We start from the raw sequence: 20,733 nt of genomic DNA on the forward strand, positions 1-20,733 counted from the left end.
AGTTGGTGAAGTTTTAATCAAACTTAAATGACTAACTTCTTAATTCCTTGACCAATCTAATAACGTTTTTGAACAGCTTGTTACAAGGTCTTTCCGGCGATATGTAGCTAATGACTTGGATGAAATTAGTATGTGCGCATATACCAAGAACATAATAAATCCTCTTCTAAATAGGAATGCCCCTTTTATCATGGTAGAGGCTTTGAACCAGTGACGCTGACCCCGTCCACGTAGATTGACCAATTAAAGTTTCTGCTTGTTGAAATGTTGTTGTCTGTGAAATATTTGACTTACTGCCCTTTCAAAACTTCTACTCAATGCCGACTTAGACTTTCCTTAGAATATTTAAGATAACCGTGGATCGCCCTAACTGATGCAGATGGTGTGGTGATGACTCACCATCCTTGTCCTGCACCATCCACCAGGACTTGGAGTCGTCCATAACATCCAGGAGATCGTCCAGTTTCACTGAAATCTCGTGCTCGTTGCGCGCTGTGTAGTCGTACATAGCCCGGCACAACTTGCGAGGGGGGGTCGGCCCGGACTGGGCCGCCTGGTTCCTGCCATGAGGAGACGATGTTACTATTGGCAAAGACTTCAATTGTGACAAATTATGACATACATAATAGACCTAAGACGGCAATAGATTCACCAAACGTCACAGCAATGTCAGACGAGGATGACAACGCGAGATTGGTTTGCGGCTAAGTCCAGAACAGAAACGATCCGACCAAGCTGGCGACACGGCCGGCCATGAGGCGGCTGCCTTTCACGTCGGACGCGCGGTAGCCTATATGTTATGTCATTGACGCAACCAAGGAAGGATACCTCGCTACGTGGTTCTTCACATGTTGCTTGAAGGCTAATGACGGATCGACTCCTCCGTTGTATATGCTCTGCTTCCTCTGGAGTGCAGGGTCCGACGGAACGACAGGAGACAGAGGTTTCAACGCGTCTTCAATCTGCGCGGAGGAATAAATAAAATTTAGAATTCCAAGAAGTTTTTGTTCCTTGCAAACTTAACGTTGTTATTAAGGTCCAACTATTGTCACTCCCAGGATGTTGAAAGTATCAATAAACATCAATTTTAAGATCCAGATGTCGAATAGATCAAAGGAGGTGATTGGTGGGGGAGGAAATCTACCAACAAGTTACGTTCTCTACCGACAAAAGTTCAGTATTAATATTAAAACGAAGGCCGCTCTAATGGCCGAAGATATTGAAAATTGCTTTGAGCCTATGCAGAAGAAATACAATCTATATAGAAACCTCCAACACTCACGTTTGCTCCACCGGCTTTCCAGGCTTCCTCGGTCCTCAGGACAAGATTGGCTTGATCCTGGATGGTGGCGGCCAATCCCTGGTCCTCCGCATCCATTGATGGAATAAGAGGAGGAGCCCATCCGGAACTGAACCGGGGAACATAAGGCGGGAAGTTCATGTCACTTGGAAATTTGTTCCTAAAATGGACGCGGTTGAAGGAACCATCAGAAATCAAAACTTCACCTCTCGTTACAATATCCAGCTAATCCACAAACATCTAGCGTCCTTTTTGGTATCATTGTAATCACGGGAAAAATCTTCATGTCACGGTCCGTATGCCACAATACCAGAATGATGCGGGACCTGGTTAATTCTTGTGGTTGCTGGTATGTTAGCGCCGTTCAGATGTAGTGCTTACAGTACTAGTGTAACAAAGTTCACTATCTAAATAGCGCGCGTCACAGTCGCTCGGCTAAGTTATTGTCGAAGTTCGTGTTTTTTCTATCGCATCTTGGTCTAGACCAGTGGTTCTTAACCTTTTTCCTTGACGGCACCACCTTGAAATTACCAACCAGTTCTCTCACCCCCTCCTAGGATTGACTGAAAAGTAAGATGTCTACAGCTCGAAATTTTTGTTGAAACCTGGTAAAACAACTTTGCTTCTTACGTCATAGTATAACAAACCTTGATAATTCAGCATCCTCGCACCACCTAGGCACAGGTCTCGCAACCCTTAGTGGTGCGTGCACCCCTGGTCTAGACTCTTGTTCAGTTATAGAAAGTATCGTTCGTATGGTCAGAACTTCACCGAACCGATATTCGGAATCAGATTGGTTGCCACAGCGCGGCTCCCCAAACGATCAATTGTAATTTCTAAGAGGCATTTCATACAATTTTGAAATAGGGCCATTAAAATCCATACATGGAATTGTGGTCGCTTCAATTGGTTTTTGTTCTGTATGATATTTAACAATTATTGGTAGACCGGAAATTGGAAGATGTGTGATGTAACCGCTCTGACACACGAGCGCCGGTTCGATGGAGTTAGAAGCGATATAATCAATAGCAATGGAACGATCTCCGGCCAAACTCCGGCAGGAAGTGATGACGGCTTCGGCCCGGAGGTGCATGCCCGGAGGGCCAAACAAAATTATTCAAATATTTTTCAAATGCATAACTAACACAAAAATTTGGCATTTGCAACATTGCGCTGTAAGGGGTCATTTGAAAGTATTTTGTTGTTTCATTTCCTTCACAAATATTCATTCTACTCTCCCATACTCATGTACCTTCCAAAAATCTTTGTTGTGCGTATATGCAACATACAGAGCTACGGGAAACGTAAGATTGAAAATAAGATCAAGGAAGTCAATGAAAAATCTTCAATGTCTTAAAACCAATTCTACATCGGGTGGATAGAAAATGCAGGCAACCGGTCACACAAACACAATTTTACAGAATAAAAATGAGAAAATAAGTAAAAATGCTCAAAAAAGTGAAAGCGATACCACACCCACCACCAACGGCAATATTCAACTACTTTCATCGTTTACAGCAATTCCATAACTATTTTTAAATTGTGTGAAGTTTTCGGCACGAAAACCGAAGAAGCAAATGTTGGAAACGCAAAGCCGCAATATTTATATTTGCGACCAAGACCATTCAACATCTTTTCTTTTATCATGTTTTCAGTTTAATTCTCACACATTACGAACTATGTTTGCTTCAAGAACGTCATGGGGAGTCTTCATCGCGCACTTCACTGGCATAGTTTTGTTTGAACTCAATTGTTTTGATCTTTCAAGGATGCACTTCTCCAGCTGTTCGACGCTCACGTGTCACAACTTTCCTTTCTACTACTGGACACGCTTTCCAACCCAGTTAAACATGTTGATTTGCTGATTGGGTTTCTATAATTAACACCGTCTTCGAAATTTGCGTCGCCACTTTTTGCCGATTTCATTCATATTTTGTTCGATTACTTTACTTTGGCATTTACATCGGTAACTGTCGACGCCAAATTCGAAGGCTGTGTCTTCCAGGGTGTTCGGTCAACGTTACACAATTACTGCCGAGAATGTTGTACGACAATCGCGACAGACTGTGGGTACACAAATAGTGGATTATCGTCGTTTAGGCTAAAAATCGGCAACTTTTAGAAATCGCTTTCAGAATTAGCGGGGACATCTCGCCTCCCTGGAATTGGTTTTCGTCAGTAAGAAATCGACGCCAATGCTTCTGAATGAATCCTTTCAAAAAATCCTAAACATCGCCATGAGTCGCCTTCTAGAGCGCTTGGTTAGAGTGTTACAACTAACAATCTCTCGGCTGGAAGATTGATTATGACGTAGATATCACCGGCCGGAGTTGCAAATCTCTGACCGGAACTTCCTGCCTCGGGCCAAAATGTTGCCTCCGGTGCACCACCACTAATCATGAGCACTTGCCAGCAACGTAGCAAGTTTAGAAAAAGGTGCAATTGAAAAAACGCGAACTATGACAATATCTTGACGCAGACCAGCGAATAGTGACGCGCGTTTAGAAATTTATTTTTGTTGTGCTATAGCACTGAGAGCGATGTCTTTGAACAGTCCACTCTCAACTTCCAGATACCAGGGATAAGCAAGTCTCGCGTCATTCGGACCGCGTCATAATGTCGTGCATTGTTCTAACCCAAGCAGGGTTGCCAGATGCTTTTTGCATTACAATTATTACAAAGGAAAGAGCGGAAAAAGCTCCTCAACAACGAGGGCTTCGTTTATGAAGGCGGAAAGGTACCAGCTTCTACATTGTTCGTACGGATGTGTGGACCATTAGGTTAAACTGGGTGTTGTCATAGTGACTTAACTAGATTATTAATTAGCTCCATCTAAGAGAGCAATCTTCAAATGGGGTTAAGAGCGATAACATGAGCTTCGGGGGGTCACAGCAGGGGCTACACCAGGTAGGGCTTGGGAAACACTGGAAATCATGCAACTAACCTTGACTTGAACCAATATTCACCCAGGTCCCTCCAAAGTCGCATTTCTTGGGGGTTCACACAACCTTTGACGAACTCGATTGTGCCTTGGAGGAGCAGAGGGGAGCGGACTTGGCGAGCCAACTCAGGCCCAGAACAAGAATGAACGATCATCCCAAGAGGTTGGAAGAGGAAATGAATGAGCTCCTCCGATGATGGATCCTTGATCTGGGACTTCAGCTTCGCCTGGAAGATGAAAACATCAAAGTGATCATGTGCATAGGCGCCGGGTTTTGAAAATTGAGAAGTACCAGAAATACCAGAAAAATCTAGAAGTACCATCTAGATCGGTCATGTTTGTCCGTCGAGAAATAACATAGGAACTAGCGATACAAATCGTCATTGCATAGCAGGAACAATTGTTGCGATAATATATTTTCTAGCGCGCATCTAGAAAATGTGAATACTGTATCCCTTAGCTTCCATTCAAGGAGGAAAACTTTCGATTTTTACGTTGCTTCAACGATTGATGACATTGAATCAGCGTAACAAAGGTGAATTCTTCGCTAAGAACCGATGGGAGTACAGGTACTTCTACACTAATCACGCCGCACAATTTAGTTCAAGTTTTACGTCACAATGTCTGGCTTTGATCTCTTACTTAATTAGATTATACGAGTAGGCTATTACAGCAAGATGCAACAAAATTTGTTAAGTTTTGGTATTACAGCAAGAAAGAAAAGACCCAAGGAAAATTCACTTTCGCTCACATGACACGCAAAAATAAACTTAAAGAAAAAAGCCTGTAAAACTTTGCACAGCAGAAAATAGTAGCGTTGGTGTAGAAATTTTCCGACTCCTGCCCAGAGCATTGTGACGTAATAAGCCACACGACCTCGTTCGGTGGAAATTACTCAGTTATGTGAAGTATTGACCAGCTACACGGCGCTTTGACTCTTCAAGCGCAAGTCGTTGGTCTGATGAAAGCCTTTCAGAGTGACTTTACTGATTTTTTAAAAGGCCTTCTAAAACCGTGCGAAGAATTATTATCAAGATAAAGTGATTAAGCATGACGATCGACGGCTAAAACTGGCGTGTCCGCCGTGAGACTTGATTTGTCCGCCGAGATAGCTGCTCAGACCGGACACGTTTGTTCACCGTCAACAAAAACGAATTTCGAGGCCTGTAGGCTACTTCGAATTATATGCTGGTCACTTTGAACTTTAGCTCTTAATAGGAGTAGATACTAAACTGAGCAAACAGCAAACTGCACCTCGTTATTGACACTCCCAAGAAAAAACAAAGCGGAAGAAATCAAGAAAAACGTTTTTCAATCATTGTTTGCTTCAACGGCACCATGCTGGCGTTTATCAGCTACCGTACTTCTGTTTCTTTTGTTATCATATCTTAGGAGCAGCGCTCTTGTTGCAACAAGTAGATCTTTTAATTGAGATCGATCCGCAATGAAGATCAAACTAACGCAAATCTGAATTTAGAAACATTTGATTTAAGATTCTTTTTAAATAATTTGCGGGGGGGCAGCCACCCCGAGCTAAATTCACGGGGGGGCGCCGCCCCTCCGGAGTCGGCGCCAGTGATCATGTGGATCCATAATCCCAGCCTGGTTAGGTCAGGGATCGATCTACGGTCTTCGCTTCCCCACCGCTGGTGAAGTTCGCCTTAGATAACAACAATGTTAGGTTCGAGCACTTTCGGTTTGGCCAACAATCATATAGCATTCGTTCCAATGCTAATCTTACGTTAAATCAACGAATACACTTCATCAATGAACGAACAAACGAGACATGCGGAAGCTTTGACACAAAAGCGCAAGAGATTCGTGTTTGTCCAAGGTAGCTAGACCTCAGTGTACACATCGTATCTGTTTATGCCAAGGATAACAATTACACAAAAGCAACGTCTTTGAACGTCGTGTCGACAAACATGGGAGGCCTTTGTGGCAACCTTAGGAGTGGCTGATGATTGTTCAATGACGAGCTGGAATGGAACGACAATTCTGCTTCCGAAGGTCATCGAACGAATCGCGCCACTGACTAGATTACTAGAACGTTGCAAATTAGCTTTAAACCAGGGTTGCCAGATTGACTAGATATCCTCCATGGGAAGATGTTTGATACATTTCAGCTAATTTCGCTTTGACATTTTAATTCGGTCCTTTAGCTTTTACACCAAAGAGTTGAGTTGAAAAAAATTAACAACAAACTAGTCGGCAAAAGCTTCCGATTGCATATCGTTTTAACGTTTCTAGACGTTGCATCAATGTAAAAAATCACGCTTTGTTGGTTGGGTTGTTTCTATTGTGCGATATGTTTGCTGACGGCAATTCAAAGTTTGTGAATGTTCATCCCACGCGCTAACTTGTGAACAAGATTCCAAGTGGTGATCAAATATCGAAATTATTCAACGCGAAGTTGCTACGGGAATAACAAATGTTCAATAATGACATAAAATTCAGTTGATAGTTACAATGCAATCTTGTAACATGCGCCGCGTTGACCACTGACCAGCTATTGTTGACGTCACAACGGTACGCCGGGTAAGTTCAATTTGAAGCGACAAAAATGTTTACTTCCGGCCATCGCACACATGCATGTCGCTTATCTATCGATCACGGAACCGTTTAAAAGCTCAATAGATTGGACGCATTCAACAGAGGCAATCAGAAAGAAGTCGATGTCGTGCGACAACTGCAGGGCTCGGATAAAAAGTCCATTGTCATTGGCAACGAAACTGTGGGCACCTCAGTGCAGAAACAAAGGGATCATTTGTTGAGCGTCATCAGCCGCTAAGCGCTGTGGAAGACACCATAAGCCACTTTAGCGGCTGTGCCAATCGAGCCAATTAGTGCCACTTGACATGAAAGAATGTCGCGTATGCGCTGTTGTCAAAACGTTGGGAATATTAAATCTAGTCCAAGTGAACATTCCTAGATGCGCAGCATATTTACAACCCACAACAATTGTTATAGCTGGGTGAAGGGAATGATTATCTTCTACGCCTCTGATACTGGGAGGTCAGGGTTCACTCCCCGGTCAAGTCAACAAGTGATTTTAACAATTTGAAATATGGTAAATTACCGCATGTGCTCTTTCCTGTGTAAGGAAATTAGGAAAAGTTCAGAGCAATAATGCAGCTGGATCGTCAATAATAACACAACACTTCAAACAATCTATACGTGAACTGCTCTAGGCTATGACATTATTATAATTCACTTGTCAGAAGGGATTGCCAACATCGCGATCAGTTGAAACATAATCAAGATTTATAACTTTTATGGGTATTTCCATTAAAAGCTAATCAATGCGCGCAACCACATCGGCTGCAATCCTTAATGAAACAAACCGATCATGGGCATGAGATCATTGAGTTGAAGTGCATGAACTGAAGCCAGTAGACCAACCTTAAGCAAACAACATGAGCCACGAGCTATCAAACGCTATTTGAACAGGGATTTCTTTGATGTAACTTACCACGCAAGTTTGCTTGGTTTGCAACAGTCATTTAAAACCTGACATCAATTATGGCAGCAAATATGATGTTTCTTTAAAAGTCTACTGAGGATGCAACAATGAAACTACTTTGGTTCTTTTGGCTTCTTTACGATTTGTAGCACAACGTTTCAATTTCTAATATATAGCCCATAACCTTCAATAATGTTATTTTTTATCAAAATGCCGAACAGGCTTTAGCGTTGTTAAATATGGAGTGGCTGCTATCCGTCACGCTACAAAAGCACGCAATGAAAATAGAATCTATTTGAATAAGGCACTAATGATGCTATGCAGTTGTAGAGCGAAATGCATATGCCATAAATAGGGCTCTGCTGATTCTCCATGAATTTTTAATAATAAATTACCGAATTGATACTTGATGGAGAATCGCTGGCCTGCTGTTTCTTAGGACTTCAGGAGATCCCCTATCCTTAATGGAACTCAGTAAATACGTTTTTTTTTTACATTTTTGGTATCCGCCAAAATTTGCCGATACCGATACTCCGATAATGATACCGATATATCAGTACATCTCTAATTTAGTTTATATTAACAATTTATTAAAGTATTTTAAACGCAACGCGATCGGCCATGAATGGTCTCAAAGTAAAGTCGCAACAAGCGGGACCTCGAAGGAGGTTACAACCTCAGCGCGGGGGGGGGGGGGAATTAACACTCAGTTTCACCTACCACAAGTCCATCAGAATGGGACACCACCGACTGCTGACGTGGCAGAACAGCATGGAGCTCACACAACGAGCCACACAATCACAAATGAAACCGAAGCAACACTAAGCAGCCATCTTGTTTATGAATAATTTATTGGATTAACACAGGATCCTTTGTGGATCTCTTAATAAAACTTTCAATTAATCGATAATGATGCTCTTTGTAAAAGCGACGATAATATTGAACAAATTTCCGGCAAACCACAAATATACTGACGAAAAAGTAACGTCTAGGAACGGTAATCAGATGTGAAACAGCGAGCCACGTAGAAATACAACGCGTTTGCTTCATTCACTCACCAACAAATTGAAGCAGAACTTGAACTTTTGGAAGCAATCGACAAATTGTTGTTTTGGAGGAAGTCTAGCTCTCAGTTGCATGATTCCGTTCCCTGATGCTCTTCCTTTGCTCCTCTTGGATCCCTTCCTCTTGGATTGCCTCACTGTCAGCTCCTTGGTGGCATCAGCTGACTTCTGCAGCATCGACACGAACGTTTCAGTGTCGTCCAACGCGTGGTTGAGCATTTGCTGCAAATGAAGGTTTACCAACAATGTGTCATAAGAACCTTGCAAAAGCGTGGGAACAACACAACAGTGCGACGAGACGAGGGGACAAGTTCTGGTGGTTACGCCAAAGTGTCGCACTAGACCTATTCGAGCTCCAAAGTGTCGCACCAAATTTATTCGAGCTCCGAATAATCGGAATGTTTGATGCGCAAAGTGGCGCCGATTGATAACAAAACAAACGATCTTCTGTTTCTGTTTTGCGTCATCAATAGGGTTGCAAAATTCCCTGGAATTTTCAGAGCCGAAACTTTCCATGGAAATTTTGGGAATTTTCAAAACAATCTTAATTTGATGTTGAAACAGGAAAATAATGGCTTTATACTGTTTAGAATAAAAGTACTATGTATAACTAAAATACTTAAGAACATACAAACACATGGTTTAGTTTAATAACTCCAAAAATGAATTATCACCAATCTGTTTTTTTTGCAAAGAAAAACAATACTGAGTCAGTTACAAAGTCGTTGTTCTATTTGCTGTCGGTTAGCATCTCCTCCTGCTCGGCTTCTTCAGATGATGTACTAATGACTGTTCTGGCAGCGTCACCGACTTCAGAATCAACTTCAATCTGAGTTGAATTGTCTAAATCTAGGCCCAGTTTTGCCTAGATTTAGTTTTACCTGATAGCCCTTTTATTTGCGAGCCTATTGCGGACCTTGGTGTGAGTGTTCCCAACTTTGATCAGTATTTTTTTAAATATTGAAAAAGTATGCATATTGCATAAGCCTCATTCTTAATCAACACCAAATTAGTGTTTATAATAATTAAAGAAAATAAGAAACGCATAAAATAGGTTTTTTGATATTTTTTTCTAATTGATGAAATATTTAACAAATTTTTAAAACATTATAAATGCCAAATGAAAATTCCCAATATTCCCGGGTCCTTCAAAATTCCTGGAAAGTTTCCAAAATTCCAGGAAACTTTCCACCCCTAGTCATCAATGTGACGCTGTTTACAAACACGCGATGCAATCGACCTACGGTGATGAGGTAATAATCCCAGTTGCATAAGTTGATAGCCACGTGGTAGAGCGAGTAAGTTACTGGAGAGTGGTTAGTTGAAACAGACACAGCATTCCATCAGTTGAAGGAACTAATCGTGAAAGAATAGGCTTCCTGAGTGGTTCGTATTGCAGGAAGTCATACAGCCCGAAACATGGACTTTGAACACACGCGGATGATACATAAAGTAGATGAAAGTACAAATATAATGAACTTCTTAGACTGGAGGTTTCAATAATTACGAAACGGGACCCACCACGTCTCGATGTATCCTGAAAGCAAGGATCTCTGGATTGTTTTCCTGGACTCCATTGAGTGATGATCGAGGAGAAGATGGAAGTTCATCTGTGTACGATAATCACGTTAGAGATGCGATTGATAACTGAAGAGGGGACAATAGTGCTGCTCCATAGTGGGGGGGCAAAAATACGTTGCAGCTGCACTCAAAGTCTGAACGGTTATTTATGGTTGGATTTAGACAATTAATTTCACCAAAAGCTGCATGTATTGTCGATAAGGTACGGGATCAGGATATGTAGTTCAACAGACAGGAAAGCACCAACCAGTATCATAGTTGCAGGACGTGCTGAAGAGCATGACGTGACATGAATGATGTCATAGTCATCCTGCTGCATCTCATGCTTCATCCTGACCATGTCTTGCCATTGGATTCTGAGGCCGGGGGCAAGAGGGTGAGGTTGGCAGGCCTCGAAATTCACGGCGGACACCGCGGACATGTCCGCCGTCACAGCAGGTGATGTCCGCGGGAAGTACCACCTAGATCGGTCATATTTGTCCGCCGAGAAATAACACAGGAACTAGCGATACAAATCGTCATTGCATAGCACGAACAGTTTTTGCGAGAATATAATTTCCCGCGCATTCTAGCACGCATCTAGAAAATGTTAATATTGTATCGTATCCTTTAGCTTCCATTCAAGCAGGAAAACTTTCAATTTTTATGTTGCTTCGATTGATGACATTGAATCAGCGTAACATAGGTGAATTCTTCGCCAAGAATCGATGGGAGTACGGTACTTTTACACTATTTACACGCAACTTAGTTCAAGTTTTACGTCAGAATGCCTGGCTTTGATCTCCGAGTAATATTGATAAGGCAAGGTTGGTTACAAAATTTGTTAAGCTTTGGTATTACAGTAAGAAAGAAAAGACCCAGGGAAAATTCACTTTCGCTCACATGACGCGCAAAAATAAACTTAATGAATAAAGCCGAGTGAAACTTTGCACAGCAGAAAATAGTAGTGTTAGTGTAGAAGTTTTCCGACTCGTGCCCAAAGCATTGTGACGCAAGAAGCCACACGACTTCGTTTGGTGGAAGTTAATCAGTTATGCGGCGTATCAAGCAGCTACAGGGCGCTTTGACTCTTCCAGCGCACGTCGTTGGTCTGATGAAAGCCTTTCAGAGTGACTTCACTGCAATTTTAACAAGCCTTCTAAACCGTAGCTATAGTTCTCAAATGGTGAAGAATTATCAAGATAAAGTGATTAAGCATGACGATCGACTCTAAAACTGGTGTGTCCGCCGTGAGACTTAATTTGTCCGCCGAGATAGCTGCTCAGACCGGACACGTTTGTCCGCCGTAAACAAAAACGAATTTCGAGCCCTGGGTTGGAGTCCTGCGCAGCCCTTCCTTACTTAAAACAAAATCACGCGCATTTGCGCAAGCCATGTTTCTGATTCTGGATCTTGACATCTTCGGAAACGAAGGGCAAACATCGTCATCAGTTACGTCACAATACGGTCACTACACGTTGTGTTACCACAACAGACGTCGTCTCAAAGTATCGAATAGGCAAATTGTGATAAGCGTTTTTCTTGGGTGTTCCCCTAGACCAGAGGTGACGAACCTGCGGCCCGTCAAAAATTTTTGTGTGGTTGTAAAACAATTTGACAATCGCTCATGCATTAAAGACAAAAAAAAGACATCTCAAAGCTGTTTTATACCTTCACTGGTACAACTTTCCTTTGCTTTTTTCTTGCCCTAAACACTAACTTTCAGGGTTTAAGGTTAGAAAATAGGAAAGCTATAAGGTAAAGTTGTGAAAACACTATTCACCAACTTCACCTTCTATTTTTGGTTGATTCCAATCTATGAAGTCACGATTAAAAAGTTGTGCGGCCCGATAACTCGTGTGTAATTGACAAAGTGGCCAGCGACCGCAAAAAGGTTCGTCTCCCCTACCCTAGACTGACCCCCTTGACGCGGTCTAAAGTCTACATAAACTCAATTAGACGAACATGCTACACATAGGTCGAAGGTGGCTGGTCGAGCATTATCACCTGGCGGTCATATTGTGACGTAACACAAATTAAAGTTGAAGATTAACAAGATTCCGGAATGTACAACGACAGATCATTCATTGACGTTTTGTGTGCTCAACATCAGTGGCTATTACTTCCAGTTGTTTATGTCAATTTGTTTGTAGGATCAAGCTTTACAACCTGAAGTCTAATGTCGTTAATGTTTCATTGCAGACAAAATAAATAAACACGTCACAATGCACTTTGTATCGGTGTTGAGGTAGTTACTCTAGATGATGTCAGCAACCGTTTATTTACTTTGAGCTCGAAATCTTCTTAAAATAGTTGGGTTGGACAATTAGGGAGGATCGAGGGAATGTACGTCGCTAAATAATGTACACAGCCACAATGGGGCCTTTACAGGAACACAAGGAGGGACATTGTAAGATAACGACACGTCCCTACCATAACTCTAAATGCATGGTCAAGCAACAGACGCCTATTAGATGGCCATTAGAGCCATAGAAGAAATCTCAAGCAGTGGTGGGTGACTTCATGATGGGAGCGGCCAACACAGCAACAATGCCATTCAAGGAGCTCAAACTGAGGATGACGATCACCATCACATAAATGCTCAAGTGGTAGCTGACTACTTGAGGGAAGCACACAGACACGTCGGATCAATGCGAAAGTGTCAGTTAATATCGTAAAAGAGTTAGCTAATGCATGCTAATGAAGTGTTGCTAAGCAAGCTAACGACCGACTAAATACACAGCTTTATTGAAAAAGTTGCTGCAACTGTAATAACTTCCCTTCAACTCCATCATTGTCATATGTGGGTTGGAGGAAAGCAACGCCATGGATTGGTTAATATGTTACATGCTTTGTGTGGAAACAATTGAAATTGATTCTCCAATATGTGCGGCATATTAAAATTGTTGAAATTTATGCTTCTATTGAAGCTCACATATTCGTCAACAATCACAAAACATAACTATATGAAAGAAGTCATCATATAGATGAAATACAGGGTGGGCCAAAAGTAGGCTTACAGTTATTAAACTTTGACCAATTTGTTGGAGAACAAGTTGAAATGTTGGACAAAATCATCTGGTCAGATGAAGCTTGCTTCAAATTATCTGGTTAAATTAAAAGTACCCACACGAAAACAATAAATTTACTTTTAGACCCAAACCCTACTTTTTATAACTGTAAGCCTACTTTTGGCCCACCCTGTATATTGTAGTTTTGAAAAAATGCTGTTGATAGATTTAGAACAGTGGTTCTTAACCGGGGGGGCACACCTCTTTAAGGGGCATCAACCACTTTTCATGGGGGGCGCAAGCTTTTCAACAATAATTTGAACTATTTTTTCGCGATTTGCATGTTTTAACAACTGGGAATTACTGGTAGGGCTATGTGCAGATGGAGCTTTTGTTGTCCTTGTACTGCAATCTGGTTTCGTTACACGCCAAAACGAACAAAATAAGAACTTTTAAGTGTTAACACTCATTGCATTATTTATCGAACAGCCTTAGCATTTAACACTTTGCCTCCAGTAAAGCAATGAAAGGTGTCCTGAACAAACTTAATTATCACGTAAATTGTTAACTTTGTAAAAGCAGAGTGCTTCATAAAAAGCTGGAGCTCTTGCAGTTGTTTTTTCAACCTGTGTAAGGAAATGTAATGCAAACAATGAATAATGTGGTGTATTTTTCACACGAATGATTGATGGCTGTCCAATAACATGCTAATTAGAAGTTTCATATTCAAACTATAAATCTGGATTCCGGAAAAGTCGATTTAAAAGGAAATCCAGTAAACTTCAGTGGCCTAAGTTAAGTGCTGCACTCGCAGATGGTAAATTTAAGCAGACTATCTAAATACCTTGGAAGCAAACGACATGAAATAATTTTCAGATGCAGGTAAAAACATTGGAAACCGATCAAAACATTTAATTTTCTGCTTAGAAGTTTAACCACAAAGCCAAGACAGACTTTGAAGAACTGGAACTCCATATTATCTTTCTATTTACCCACAAGTCTGAAACCAATATATATATTATTCAAAGTGCTCGGATCTTGTAGTTACTGCCAACGACAGGCCGTGAGTTCAAGACAAGCAACGTTGAGCAGACAGTTCTTTTGAGCAGACAGTACAGTTGAGCAGACAACGTTCAATACAAGCAACTTGTGGAGTTGAACCTTGCATTAAAAATGTAATTGTCTAGAATCAATTGCAAGTATCTCATCACCATGTACTGTGATCAACAAAAACAAAATTACTTTTCGAGTTACAGTTGTTTGAAACCGGGGGGGGGGGGGAAGGGGGCGCCGAATGTGTAATCGTTGTTAAAGGGAGGAGTTCCAACAAAAAGGTTATGAACCACTGATTTAGAAAGTTGCCACATGGACAATAAGCAATTAAGCATCCCTAGTCCCTACTTTGTGCTTCAATAGTGGTTGTCCACTCCGCCACCCGATCCTTCACGTTGATGGGGGGCGTTGAAGGGGGAGCATACGTCGCTGCTATGGCCTCACGGTGGCGCCGAAGAGTTTCTGGACGACTTTTTTTTCCCTTTTTACTTTTAATATCGCTCATCGCACTGCTGACGTCCGCGCATATTATATCGGCCTGGATAGGTACATAAACACAACACTTTACTTTCAATTCAATGAAAAGGATTCTTCCAGCTACCAAAAGTCGCCATCTTGATCCTTTTAACGTCTAGCATAGTGAAAACAATGTAAAATAAACAACTAAGTGGGTTACTACACAATGGCAACGGAAGCAATTACATTTAAAAGACCTATGGTAATAAATAACAAAAATATTCAATGTCCATGTCGTCCAACGATTAGGCTATAAGTTAATCTTATGTTTAGATTTCATATTATAGATCGCAAAGCAAGTTTCATTCCAATAAACATACATATATATATAATATATAACATAGTACGGTACATACTGTAGCACACTGGATATAGAGTATACCGGTAATTACAAAACTATCAACCACAGTATCACAGAAGCTGTTAAACCAGCACAAGAATATGAAACCTACTGGGACAGAGGAGCATTGAAAGAGGTGAATGTCAGTGGAATGCTGCTCTGTGTCTTTGACAACGATAGCACATATGCTGTTGAAGTTGCAAGCATTGATGACTGGTTGGATGTGGACAATAGACGTTAAAGGAAAGTTTTCCAATTCGCCCTGGCAAAGATAAGTCAAATAATAAGGTGATCATGATACGCAAGAGTGCACAGCATAGTATTTCTAGTTTGCTTATTAACTGATCAAACTGTGTGATATGGTACTTCGTTTGATAGCCTACTTAACGACTGCTAGCAAGTAGCCTATAAACCTTGTACTTCCATGGATTTGAAACCACAGACCTTAGTGAGGAAATTGATCATTTGAAGTTGTTTAAATTTAAACTGCTGTTGCTTAATAAGGAAAGCTTTCTGGGTCGTTCACATCTTGCTCAAATTTATTATTTTTTTTACAAATTTTGAAAACTTAAAGCGCATTAGTAACTGAAAACTACCGGCACACAGTTGCACTTACGGAAGCACACTAATTATAAAAGCACTCACTGAAGAATCACAATCTATAAGTTTGAGGCATTTATCATCAACGTTCAAATAAATTTCTTGGGTCCAAACTTTTCCTCTGGCATCAAGCAGTTGAAGCTTCCGGACACTGTCTTCAACTGTCAAGATGGATTCCTTGCGATCCATGGTGAAGGTGGTTAAGTGCTACAATGTATATAAGTGAAAAATTAGATTAGTGGATAAAATTGGTTTAAATTTTGCCAATTTTACAATTAAAATATGTAGATACAACAACAATTGGAAGCTCACTTGGTATCATGGTCTGGCACTAGAGATCACTAGGACACAGAATCACAGTTTTTGATAAAGCATACTTTTGCATTTTGTTGTAACTATGATGGGCACCCTTTTACACTACATATCAGTAGGTTGCAAATCGTATCAGTTTGAAGTTGCATTGCAAAATGACAATTGTGCCAAATTCAATAGGATAAAAATTGCATCTAAAATAAAAAAAAAACATTTTGGAACACCCAGAAGTTGTTTTTTATGTCAATTTAACTCTGATTAGCACATCGATTTTGGGTAACTCAATCGGCACAGATGTTGACAGATTGTCAAAAGTATTAACTCCGTCTTTATGCTTGTTATAATTCATGATAACTGAAGGCACCGGCGCCGAGTCCCGGGCGGGCGGGCCGCGCCCGCCGGACATTTCAGGAATTAAAAAAAAAATTCAATGCAATTTTAAGTCCCAAAATTTCTGTAACCATCTGCCACCTTCTGATACTAGCCTACTTACCTTATTCGCAAGGTTTTGTCGCCATATGATAGGCCTTGCTAGACCTACTAATTAAGCGATTAGTTTTCGTCAATTATTGCCATTGTTACATTCATGCAACGTTAAACAACGTTGATTCGCCGTTAAACGAGCAAAAGTGTCCAGCCGCACCGTTTGTCTCCACTCTGCCACTCGTAGCCCAGTGCTATAAATCAAGTAAATTGCGCAAACCTGTGAGGAACTTCAATCGCGGCAAAAGTCTGACCGCAATTTCCACTGCTTTTACATCGTTTTAACATCGCCAGATGTTAAATCGGTGTAAAAACTGTAGCATTGTTCTTCAAAGGAGTAATTTTCTCTCAAACGACGTTATCAATTAACTCTGCTGCCGAAATGCTCTATTTTGTCGTCTCAATCATCACAGTTGCGTCTGTTACGTCACTGATATTAAACTGCCTGCATCATGACCGCTCACAAAGAAGTTGATGTACTTGACAAAGACAAAATAATTGCGCAGTTTATCTCCGAAAGCACTGTTCGGAAAAACACATTTTTTGTTAACTATGCTATGGAGCGCCGTTTGTAAAAAAGTGTTTTATACCTTTCGTTCTTTTTCCCACTATGGGCTTCTCGGAAGCTGAATTGCCATAAAATCGCTTCTGCGTTGCGTTACATCATCTTGTCTCTTATCTGTGCGCCCGCTAGGAGCGACTTATCGTATGAACCCACCGATGTATTGTGTGTGTGTTATCGTGTTGTATCAACAATAGTAATGTAATTATGAAACTAGTACAGTATTGCAGTTTTTGTCTCGCAACCCGCACATACCAATCACAAAAAATATGCGGAACTGAATTACCAGGACCAGACGTTGTTGCGTACCAATTATATTTATTACTTGTTTCCAAATCGTGTTAGAGGAGACATAGACATTAGACATGTAAAACTACGCTAGCCCAACAACCTAGCAAAGTCGCCCTTTTGAAAAACGCACAAAATAACCTTTATGACGTGACAGTATGTGTTCGCCCGCCCAGCTATTTTGAAAACTCGGCGCCTATGACTGAAGGTTTCTTGTGACAGTCAATTATTGAAACAGTAGAGTGAGAAGAAGACATCATGAGGACATTCCTGTTTCGTTTTGGTAGGCTTACATATGACAATAGCAGTGCGTTGTTTAAATGGTCATACAACGCTTCAGTACTTTCCACCGCTCTTCCCCTTGCTGGTTTGAGCTGCGATGGAACTTCACGTCAATTATCCATTAACTTAACCGTTCTTATCAGTGCATTGTATGGTAAATGAATGGTTGGAATTGAAGGGGAATCCACAACAGTATTCTTCTTCTGAAGTAGAATACAAGAACTGGCAATCTAACTCCCATCAGTTGGAAAGCCATTCACTGAATACTCATGCAACTTTCCTTACAAGTCGCCTTCTATACAACAATAATAGCTCAGAGCTATTGGGCAACGATTTCAAATTCCAAACTCATTATTTTCAGGACTATTTCCTATTGTTTCTGATTGTTAACATTTTGTCAACAGATGTGCCGATTAAGGTAAACGCAAATAATTGATTGTGGAAACAATTTAACATTTTGAAATCGCTACAACAGTAAGCGACTCAGAAACCTTCTTACATCTTGCGCTGATAAGAGTTAAACAGCTTCAAACAATCAAATATTCTTCAAAATAATTGGATCTTAAATCAAGCATGTACATACAGGTTAAAATGGGATGTCTCTAGGCCTATATATGATATATTTTGGCAGTGGCTATTTGACCGGCGCCGGTCTTTGAATCTGAAACACTATTTGACCGGTCATGACGTCACTATATAGGCACTTCTTTCTTTTTCTCTTTCAAAGCAAAAGACGAGACGAGTGCCTATATAAGTTCTAATTTTGACAGTTATGTTCAACTGATTGGGTGGCGCGTAGGATATGTCTCGGGTTGGTGTTCCAGAGGGAATGAGTTCGATACTACGCGGAAGCATTTTTTTTTTAATTTTTAACTAAATTTTGACCTGAAGTGACTCAATCGTTCTGCTGCATTTTTGTGGTCAATATTTAATTTCAGAAGCCTACAGCCCAATTTCTATGTTTTTTCAACGGGTGCAACCTAGCTGTGATCAGCGAGGGTTAGAGCATAGATTACTCTATGGTTAGAGTTAGGGTAAGGGTTAGCGGAAACTACGGAAAAATGTTTGCGGAAACTGCGATCAGCGAGGGTTAGGGTTAGAGCATAGATAAGTGGTTAGGGTTAGCGGAAACTGCGGAAAAACGTTTGCGGAAACTGCGATGAGCGAGGGTTAGCGGAAACTGCAATCAGCGACTTCCTGCTATCTTTCTCTCTAACTTTTCAGGGGGAAAATTTTAAAATGTTTGCGGAAACTGCGATCAGCGACTTCCGCTTTTTTTAATTTTTTCTCTCGATCTTTTCAGGGTACGAACTGAGGGTACGAACTAGGTTGCATCCTTTTCAACTATGAGTAATAAAGTCAGAGTTTTTTAATTTTCTTGAATTTGAGAATTTCTCTGGATAATTTTTCGTTTGTCATAAGAGGATGTGACCGTGTTTGCCGAAGGACGCAAAAATGTAATGCGTCGTTCGGCAAACACGGTCGCATCCTCTTATGACAAACGGAAAATTACCCAGAGAAATTCTTAAATTCCAGAAAATTAAAAACTCTAACTTTATTACTCATAGTTGAAAAGACATAAAAAATTGGGCTGTAGGCTTCTGAAATTAAAAATTGACCACAAAAATACAGCAGCCTAAAGATTGAGTCATTTCGGGTCAAAATTTAATTTAAAATTTAAAAAAAAAAAAAAAAACGCTTCCGCGTAGTATCGAACTCATTCCCTCTGGATCACCAACCCGAGACATATCCTACGCGCCACCCAATCAGTTGAACATAACTGTCAAAATTAGAACTTATATATATAGGCACTCTTCTCGTCTTTTTCTTTGAAAGAGAAAAAGAAAGAAGTGCCTATATAGTGACGTCATGACCAGTCAAATAGTGTTTCAGATCAAAGACCGGCGCCGGTCAAATACCCACTGCCATATATTTTTGTTACGTACAATTTTTACATTTGGACCTAGAGAACGAACAATTTGCTGTTGATTCTAAAAAGCTTGAAAAAACTTAATTTTATTCATTCTACAATTAATTGAAAAAGCAAACATACTGCAGTACCTCAACTTTATACTGTGAGACCTCTCCCATAGCTGCAACATTCTTTCCATAATTTTTCCTTTGTTGATAAATTGCTTTAGCTGAAGGTTGCGCTCCTCCTGAGCTTGCACTTTGCTCTAAGTATGGCTCCGCTTCAGAGGCACGTAGAGGAGGCTTCATTTTTAGAGGAAACCAATTTGAATTACTTTTTGATCAACCTACTTCTTACAGTATATACGGTAACCTGGTATCAAACACAGCACAATGTTTTCAACTTTGTATATATATTATATATGATATATCAGGCATAGACAAACTTTATGAAAGATTTACATGCGACATCTGGAATTACAATAATGCTACAAAATCTCTCATATTTGTTTTTTATAGGCTAGTCACGTAGTGCATTAGCAAAGTTTATTTATATTTTCGATGCAACCTAATTCGTACCCTGAACAATTTGTACCCTCATTTTGTACCCTGAAAAGATCAAGAGAAAAAATAGCACAAAGCCGAAGTCGCTGATTGCAACAAAGCCGAAGTCGCTAATCAGAGTTTCCACAAAAATTTTAAAGTTGGGTTAAGCGGAAATTCAGATCCGTGTGCTATTTTGGCTTTTTGTAATTTTTTTCTCCATTTTTCAGAGTACGAATTAGGTTGCATTTGCATCCTTATATTTCACCTATGAGGCATTCCATTATAATTCAACAAATCCAAATAACCACTAAGTCTTCAATTTTGATGACTAAAGCATATGTCATAGTATGCGAAAAATGCATCTCGGCAAAAAAAAAATTTTGAAAATCGGACAAGCGGTTTTCGAGATATCGCGTTCTGAAGTTTTGTGGCTGTCACTAGGTGGCGCTGTTGATGTTCCTAATGTTTTTTGATTTTAGGGTTATATTTGAGGTAGAAAGT

The 20,733-nt window shown here is 40.5% G+C and overlaps 1 protein-coding gene across 2 annotated transcripts in view; it reads right to left on the reverse strand.

Annotated features, from left to right (window-relative positions):
• LOC145770838 (epidermal growth factor receptor kinase substrate 8-like) overlaps positions 1-20,054 on the reverse strand; it is a 28,325-nt gene extending 8,271 nt beyond the window's left edge. For both annotated transcript variants that reach the window (XM_082582570.1, XM_082582571.1), the window contains exons 1-10: positions 19,837-20,054; positions 15,894-16,055; positions 15,361-15,510; positions 14,741-14,930; positions 10,290-10,378; positions 8,763-8,990; positions 4,245-4,468; positions 1,283-1,460; positions 829-962; positions 400-560 (exon numbers count right to left, since the gene is read on the reverse strand). In XM_082582570.1, coding sequence (XP_082438696.1) covers positions 400-560; positions 829-962; positions 1,283-1,460; positions 4,245-4,468; positions 8,763-8,990; positions 10,290-10,378; positions 14,741-14,930; positions 15,361-15,510; positions 15,894-16,055; positions 19,837-19,995 — 1,675 coding nt within the window. In that variant the 5' untranslated portion in view covers positions 19,996-20,054. The remainder of the gene's footprint in view (positions 1-399; positions 561-828; positions 963-1,282; positions 1,461-4,244; positions 4,469-8,762; positions 8,991-10,289; positions 10,379-14,740; positions 14,931-15,360; positions 15,511-15,893; positions 16,056-19,836) is intronic.
• Positions 20,055-20,733: the final 679 nt, after the last annotated feature.

The sequence above is a fragment of the Aplidium turbinatum genome, chromosome 5, assembly GCF_918807975.1.
Source record: "Aplidium turbinatum chromosome 5, kaAplTurb1.1, whole genome shotgun sequence".
Taxonomy (NCBI): Eukaryota; Metazoa; Chordata; class Ascidiacea; order Aplousobranchia; family Polyclinidae; genus Aplidium; species Aplidium turbinatum.